This window comes from Lolium rigidum, chromosome 4 (assembly GCF_022539505.1).
Source record: "Lolium rigidum isolate FL_2022 chromosome 4, APGP_CSIRO_Lrig_0.1, whole genome shotgun sequence".
Taxonomy (NCBI): Eukaryota; Viridiplantae; Streptophyta; class Magnoliopsida; order Poales; family Poaceae; genus Lolium; species Lolium rigidum.
This window is the reverse complement of record NC_061511.1, coordinates 177,848,949-177,856,983: the sequence shown is the minus strand read 5'-3', so window position 1 is coordinate 177,856,983 and position 8,035 is coordinate 177,848,949. Positions and strand designations below refer to the sequence as shown.

Sequence of the window (8,035 nt, the reverse complement as noted above, 5' to 3'; positions counted from 1 at the left end):
ATTATCGATACGTCGGAGACGTATCAGACGTCGCCCTCAGGCCGCTGCTGCTGGCTCCGGTACGGTGGCGGCGCCCCTTCCGTCGAACGACGATGGGGAGGAGAGGGCTTCCGCAGCGGCGCATCATGGGAGGTGATGAACCATCGGTGGAGGACGCCGGGTGGCACGGCTACTTGGTCAGGGCCTGATGCACTTCGCCGGTAGCCATGGAGGAGTGGGTAGAGCAGTGGCAGCCTTTGCCCCCGGCGGCGGTTCGGCGGGGGTACGCATGATCTGCGCCGCCGTCTTCTTCCCTGGTGATCCGGCAGGAGTGACTGGTGGCGTGGGGGCTGCTGGTCTTGCTTTGTTTTGGTGGCGGTCCTCGGGTTTCTCGCAAGCAAAGATGAAGACCTTCCGGCGGTCAGTTTGCTTTGATCTGGCTGGTGAGATGAGTTCCGGAAAGATCCGCCGACGAATGGAACAGTGCATCTTTTGCATGGAGTTTGCTGGATCGGATGGTATTCGGTCGTGCGCACCCATATTTCTATTTCAACCGTTTGGTTCCGGAGGGAGCGGCGCGAAGCTCTATTCTGTGTTGACATCAAGTGGCTTTTTGGTCCATGGTGAAGTCAGAAGAAGGAATATTATGAAGGCCGGATTGGTGCACTTGCTAAAGGAGGTTCAAGTCTCCGCGATGTTGAGGGACTTGATTGGCGTTTCGGGCTCCGCGGCTGTGGTATGCAAGTCGGGCAGCATCACAGGTGAAGTTAGAGTCCTACCTTTCATGATGAAAACTCAAGGTCTGGTCTTAACTGGTTGTGTCTGGCAATGACCTTGTTGAGGCATTGTTTTGAGAGTGAGAACTATCTTCAGGGTGAAAACCTAAGACCTTTGGTCGGGCGATGATGGCGTTGATGTACTGTTCCCTTCTTGGAGGCGTCGCTTTTAGAGAGTCCGTATTTCAAGTGTTGTCACGATGGTGGTTGTATTGTTGTTGCTAGGTCTGGAATGTTGTAGCGGAACTTTTTTTTCTTAGTTTTTTTTTCTCTTTTTTAGCCGTGTGCATCTGTACTGCCACTATGGCGTTGCGTTGTTGCAGAGGCTAGGTGTAATTGGTATCTTTTAATATTAATATATTCCCTTTATCGAAAAAAAAAATACCGAAGGGTGAAGAGTGGCCAGGTTGGTCCATGGACCACCCTGAGAGTTTCACATAGCCTACATATTATAGCAGAAAAGTTACAAAAAAATATGTTTATATAAATAATTACACTGTTGGACCGCCATGACAATTGAGCTAGATCTGCATTGCATATTATATGGTTGTTTGCTTGTCTTGGCCATTCTGTTGCCTGCATTAAAATCCTTGTTGATGGGGACTCCTACAGGCTACAACTTCAACATTTTGCTCAAGGCAGCAAGTAGAGAAAAAGGAAAGATAAAAAAAAAAGCAATTCCATTCTGTCTCGGTGAATAACTAAATGTTAGACAGCGTGCTGAAGTTTAAATGAACGTGCAAATACACTACCCTTTATAAAAAAAAAACCACCCAATACATAGCAACTGCAGTGCTTTCTATAGTATGTGTACTCCCTAGAACTGCACAGGAAAAAAATATTGCACATGAAAATCGGGTGATAAATCCTGGAACGACAACAAACTATTCCTCAAGCTTCACATCCATTTTACATGTCACCTTGTATGTTGTTACTAGTTTTTTTGCATTATTACCAGAGAACTGCTGTGGTGAATGGCCTTCCTTCAATAATCAATACTAAGATAAATACTTGACTGTATGAGAAATAAGCACATCACAGTTTTTCTTTAAAGATTCTGTCAAAGTTTGAATGCTTTCGGATGCCGCAATCACTAAGCTTTAATTGTGGTACTATGGCATGTAAGCCATTCATTCCAGAAGCTGGTTGATGTCTTCTTTTTTCGTACTAGTTATTTTTTGACAATCCTGGTGGTCACTCTTGTGAAAAGTAGCTCTGATTACACTGGGAGGACCTTCATGGTTGCTGCTGAGTGTGAACTTATTCTTCTGTTTGATCCTCAAAAGCTTGGTATCAGTCATGAGTTCAAATGTGTCATTGCATCTTTATGCAGGCACCATAAGAAATATGTGTGGTACTGCACAAGGCGGAACAAGTTGACATTCAGCAGGTATAATTTTCTCTTGCAATCTATTTGTGAGGTCCATTATTGTTGATTATAGTAAACGTATTCCTGTGCACATGATGGTATCAGTTACAGTCGCCCCTTATCAGTAATCAGTGCCGCAGCTTACGATTATAGTCCAGGCTGAAAAAAAAAACTCAAGTATTACTTCCCTGATCAGAAGAATAATTACCCATCCCCTACCTAAATAAGAGTCATCTCATGTAAAAATTGCAGGAATTAAGTACGAACCTTCCTTTGCGAGCTTAATAAGATCACCAGAAACATTGTGCTGCAGCAATGATTAGAAACCCGTGTTCAAATAGCCTATGCAACCCTCGTGTGTTTCATATATCTTAAAGCTGAGCGCAGCATCGCTCTAGCTTTCCGATCAGGGGCACATCCTGCTGTAATCATTTCTTCGTAGATAACTGGAACCTGTTACAGTATAAACAAGTCCACAACTTCAGATCATGGATTTTTTCTGCCAGAGCTTGCAAGTAATAAGAAATGAAACTAGTTGATTTACGACTTATATGATGCAGCAAGATGCTTGTCTACTTCTCCAAGAAGAGAAGGTTAGAAAAATATATAAAACAAAATTTGTAATAACGACTGTAACTATTCAGGTATGAGCAGATAAAATTTTGATCTGAGTTATCTTTATCATCATGGCAGTAAAGAACATTATGCGAAAAGTTTGTGATTACCTTGTCAAACTGCTCAACGCGGATTAGAGCTTTCATCAGTGTCGTGTATGTAATAACGTCGGGCCTAAAATCCTGGCATGTGACGGGCAAAACAAATAAGACTTTTATGAGATCTGGATGAATTGCGTAGATGACGATATACCAGAGAAGTAATATGATGCAGGTCAAGATAACAAAAGAAGGGCAAGTCGTCGCTTACATTTTCCTTCATGAACTGAAGCACGGAGAATGCTTCAACAACCCTTCTATCCTCACCAAAAGCATTAATCAGTGAGTTGAGCACTACCGTGCTAGCCTCTAAGCCATCGGTCCTCATGGCCTTGACCACATTTAATGCATGGTCTGCTAAACCCTGGAGATGATCCGTGCATGAATTATGAGAACCAAAATGTTAATTCGAATCTAGTTAATCTACACAGATTTGTTGATGCTGGAACACTCTTGTCATATTGTATACCACTTAAAAGTCAGGCAAATGACAACGAAAATCCAGAGCATATCATTAACATATATCACTAGATTATGCAGGTTCTTGTTAGTAGAAAAGTACTTGCTAGCGTGAGGAAATACTGGGTAGTATTGAAACAAGAATTGTAGTGTAATACCAATGACAGTTATACATCAAGTCATCAACACTATCAGGGCTAGTTAGCTAGGGACCTAAGCAAATTGGCAAGGAACATTCACGTGCAATCGTAAGCCATAATAGAAAATCTACACTATAAAAGCTCCTTACCCTTTGGGCGTACGCATTGACAAGGGCATGGTACATGGTGTGGGATGGCTTGAGGCCGTCGGCCTTCATCGCCTCAATGCAATCAATTGCCTCCTTGAATCTACCAGATCTCCCATACACATCCACAAGTGTAGTGTAGGTGATAATGTTGGGAAGCAAACCCTGTTCCTTCATCTCTGACATCATTGTTTCCACCCTCGCCCACTGCTCTTGTTCACCAAGCAAATTGATCATGATGTTGTATGTAGTCGTGCTTGGTGGGCAGTTGCTTTCACGCATCTCGTTAAACAGCTCCATGGCACGATCATGCCGCCCTCCCTTACAATGTGCATCGATAAGTGTGTTCCATGTGACAACATCCGGCTCAATCCCTTCTTGTCGCATCCGGTTAAATGCATCCATGGCGTGCCCAAGGCAATTGTACTTCCCAAACGCATCTATCATGACATTGTAGAAATGCCGGTCTGGATGTACGCCAATTGCCTGCATCTCACGAAGTACCGCAAATGACTTCTGCCATTCCCCCCTATCACGGAATCCCGCGAGGATCCGGCTGAACACATACGAGCTCGGTTTGACCCCATCAGCGTCCATCTCCTTGAGCAGTATCCTTGCGCTCTCCCACCGCCCAGCCCTCGTGTACGCGTCCACGAGCAAGCTGTAAGTGGCCTCATCCGGCGCTACTCCACAGTCCGACATTTCGTCGAGCACCTGCTCGGCGTTCTTGAGCGACCCAATTTTCACATACCCTTTGAGCAGCGCGTTGTAGGCGCGTGTCCTCGGCTTGATTTCTCCGGCGAGGAAGAATTCCAGGAACAGCGCTTCAGCTTCGGGCACGCGGCCCGCGACACCGAGCGCGGAGATGAGCGCGGTGACGGCATTGGAGCGTGGCGTGAGCCCGATGGCCTGCGCGGAGGCGAGGAGCTCGAGCGCTGCGTCCGGGAGCGCGGCCCGCGCGAAGGCGGAGATGAGGTCGGAGAAGAGCGGGGCGTCCGGCTCGAGGCGCGACTCTTTGAGGTCGCCGAGGAGGCGCTCGAGGATGGCGGCGTCGGGCGGGTCCCGCGTGTTGAGCAGCGAGGTGATGAGGTGCGAGTAGGAGGCGAGGTCCGGGAGGAAGTTGTTCTCGCGGAGGAGCGCGAGGAGCCGCAGCGCGACGGCGGGGCGGGAGGCCGCGGCGGAGGCGGCGAGGAGGGAGTTGAGCAGCAGCGGCGAGGGCGGGTCGGAGAGGGACGGGGGGAAGGAGAGCAGCAGCGAGTGCGGGAGCAGGCGCCCGGAGACGGAGAGGGAGTGGATGAGCGACGAGAGGAGCAGGTCGAGCGGGAAGCAGAGGCGGTGGCGCTGGAGGAAGGGGAGCAGCGCGAAGGCGAGCGGCAGGGACGCGTCGCTGGCGGCGAGGCCCCGTAGCAGAGCGTGCCACTCGTGCGATGGCACGGCGGAGTAGGAGGCGGCGAGGCGGTGCTCGGGGGCGGGAACGGAGGGCGGAGGGGACGGCGACGTGAGGGAGGCGACGGTGGAGGGGTCGGAGAGGTAGGCGAGCAGCGGCTCGAAGTCGTAGCGGCTGGCGGTGGAAGTGGAGACTGAGGAAGAAGGGGAGCAGCTGGGTAGAGGTAAACGGAGGCGGTGGCGGTGGCGGTGGCGGTGGTGGGGGAGGAAGGTCGGGGGGAGGAGCGAGGCGGGCATGGTGGTAGAGAAGGAGATTGGGGAGAGCGAGCGGTGGAGACGTGGGCGCGGGAGAAAGAGTGGTTTATCCCGGTTTTGCGATTTTTCCCTGGGATTTTGCCCAAGGACTACTGGACTAGTACGGCCCCTAAGGCTGGTGCCAATGGGGGCGGGAGTGAAGGCGGTATCGCCCGGCTGGGGGCGGGAGGCGGGCGGGAGTGGGGCGGGACGCTAGCGTGGGGCGCTGGGGCTGGCGTCGGGCGGTACCGTCTGCTGCCGCCCGGCTACCGCCCGCGTTGGGGGCGACAGCGAGGCGAGAAAGGGGCGATAGCGGTGCTAGTGGGGGCGGTAGGGAGGCGATAGGGAGGAAAAAAAAGTGAGAGCTGACACTATAGCCCCGTGCATTGGCACCCTGGGGTGAGAGTGGTGTGAGAGTGGGGTGAGAGTGAGGAAAAAAGCTGACGTGGCGGGTGAGAGTAGGGTAAACATAACCCCAGCAACAAAACATTTCTTTGAGTATATCTTTTTTTTTACTTTCTTCGATCCATATTATTTGATGCTAAAATAAATATATCTACAACTAAAATATGTTTTATTTATGTAAGAAGTACTAACTTGCTCGGAAAACCAAATCTGATCCCGGGTGCATATGCACCTGGTATGTATAAAACATATTTTCAAAACATAAAAAATTTAGTAAAAAAATTTAGCATATAGAGGGACATGTTCTATGTGTGCACGTAAAGTTTCACATAAAACCAATAATTTTTCTACCCTGTGTAAAAAAGACAAATAATGCCTCAAAAAATAGACTATTTTAGCACCAAAGATTTGTCTTTTTTGCACAAGGCATGAAACATATCGGTTTTTGCTGAAACAACTTTGTAAGCATGTAATATGTCAAGGTATACACGGGGAATTTTTATTTGTATTTTTCTAACATTTTAAAATATGTTTAATATGCATTTCAAATAAAGGGTGCAAATGCACCCGGGTGTAGAAACACCATGTCCTAACTTGCTCGTTTTATATTAATCAAAGGCTAAAGTTACAGGAATTAACAAAGTATCATGAGTTTTAAGAAGCCAATAATTGCAACCTAAATCTAAATAAATAAAACTGACAGTCATTAACATATGAAAGCAATTTTCTCAAACTATAAACGGTGCACTGATATCTCCCTGGCGATAGGTGCAAAAATCTCTCTTGTGTCAAACTGTCATCAACAATCCAATCGCTAAAGAGAGAGCCTCTATGTACGCTAAAACTTTAAGAGATGGTGGATCAGTGACTCCCGAAAGAATGCTAGGGCGAGCCTCCCTTTGTGAGTATCCACTAAGAATCAAATTAGGAGGCACACAAAAAGGCCTTGCAAAACTCTACTATATTGGGTTTCCTCTCGGTTTTCTGCCCCTACTCACTGGTTGACAAGACCAAATTTCCTACTCATACACCAAACACAATCTAAAATTGCAATCTCAATTACCAATCTAAAAAAACAAAGATACACCACAAAGAGACTGCAAATAGATGACAACAATCATGAGGGAAGCTCATGTGGCTCTAAAACATTGTTAGCATGAGAGAGATATAAAACAAGCTATTTCCACAAATCCATGGTCCGGGGGTGGACTACTACCTCTTCATCGTGTTGATGAAGGAGATGTTGTTAGAGAGGTTAGAGATGTGAGTCGGTGGCATTCCCCCCTTCAATCTCGTAGGATCTCCTGTGTTTCATGTTTTCCCTCATGTGGTGTGTCGTGCTTCAGGATCACGAAGGAGGCTATATACATGTGTTTATAGGTCAAAACAAGTCCAGGGGCCCGAAGATCGAGTCATCATAGCAACAAGGCACCATGTAGGCACCATGGCGTGGTAGGGATATCTGGCGGGACCATGGGCCTCATCTTGGCCCTTCTGCTAGCCCAAGTGAGGTCCATGTGCTCCATTTCTTGATTTTCCATAAAAAACTTTCCTAGAAAAATGCGAGGTCCTTATGAGTTTACAAAGGTCTCTGAAACTTATAAATACGCTAAGCGGGGCTTTCCTACCAACCGAGTTATAATACAAACAAAAGGGATCTTTTAGGAAAATCCCAAAAATCATTCTAAAACATGATTATAACCACTTTATATGAATCAATTATGATGGAATATGGATGCATTTTAGATGCATCTGATGCCCACAAGTATAGGGGATTACTAAAATTTTCGATGGAAAGTATTACCCAGATTTATAGTTCGACTCAAGGGGAACACAAGTGTAAGAGCAAACTTTAAACCCCAAGTTTTGTGTGTTTGATGACAACACTTGAGAAATCTCACCGTGTACCTTGAGTATCATTGTTAGATTTGCAAGAGCACGGTGACCTCGCCGGACACGTCAAGATCGGAAGACTGAAGATTAGTTGATAGGTTTTCTGGTTTTGTGTGTGTTTAGCGAGGTGACACGGTTGGAGAGAAAAAGGAAAGAAAACCAGTTTTAGCTAGGCCGGTACTACCGGTACCTGTAGCGGTAGTACCGCTACCCCTATAGGTACCGCCCCACAGTACCGCTCTGAGTTCTGCGCTGATTTCGTCCCACAGTACTGGTTACGGTACCTGTACGGTACCTTGAGCGGTAGTACCGCTCACGAGCGGTAGTACCGCCCATGGTACCGCCAGTGCACCGTAAACGAGTTACGGCCGTACCGCCCGGTACCGCTTCGAGTCCGAGTAAGGTTTGGACCTCGTTGCGGTACCTCAGCGGTAGTACCGCTCTGCGTCCATTGACCGGATCCGGGGGAATTCGA

At 47.6% G+C, this 8,035-nt stretch overlaps 1 protein-coding gene across 1 annotated transcript; it reads right to left on the bottom strand.

Annotated features, from left to right (window-relative positions):
* Window positions 1-1,579: 1,579 nt before the first annotated feature.
* LOC124706430 (pentatricopeptide repeat-containing protein CRP1, chloroplastic) lies at window positions 1,580-5,291 on the bottom strand. The gene is made up of 5 exons (XM_047238096.1): window positions 3,586-5,291; window positions 3,049-3,201; window positions 2,850-2,921; window positions 2,392-2,577; window positions 1,580-2,283 (listed from the first exon to the last, which is right to left on the bottom strand). Exons 1-4 carry the CDS (start codon window positions 5,263-5,265, stop codon window positions 2,467-2,469), a joined length of 2,016 nt encoding a protein of 671 aa, XP_047094052.1. The 5' UTR covers window positions 5,266-5,291; the 3' UTR covers window positions 1,580-2,283; window positions 2,392-2,466.
* Window positions 5,292-8,035: the final 2,744 nt, after the last annotated feature.

Coding starts and splice junctions, on each gene's coding strand:
- LOC124706430 (XM_047238096.1), bottom strand. CDS start 5,265: ATGCCCGCCTCGCTCCTCCCCCCGACCTTCCTCCCCCACCACCGCCAC. Junction 3,202..3,585: donor TCAATGCGTACGCCCAAAGG/GTAAGGAGCTTT, acceptor GATCATCTCCAG/GGTTTAGCAGACCATGCATT. Junction 2,922..3,048: donor TTCAGTTCATGAAGGAAAAT/GTAAGCGACGAC, acceptor GTCACATGCCAG/GATTTTAGGCCCGACGTTAT.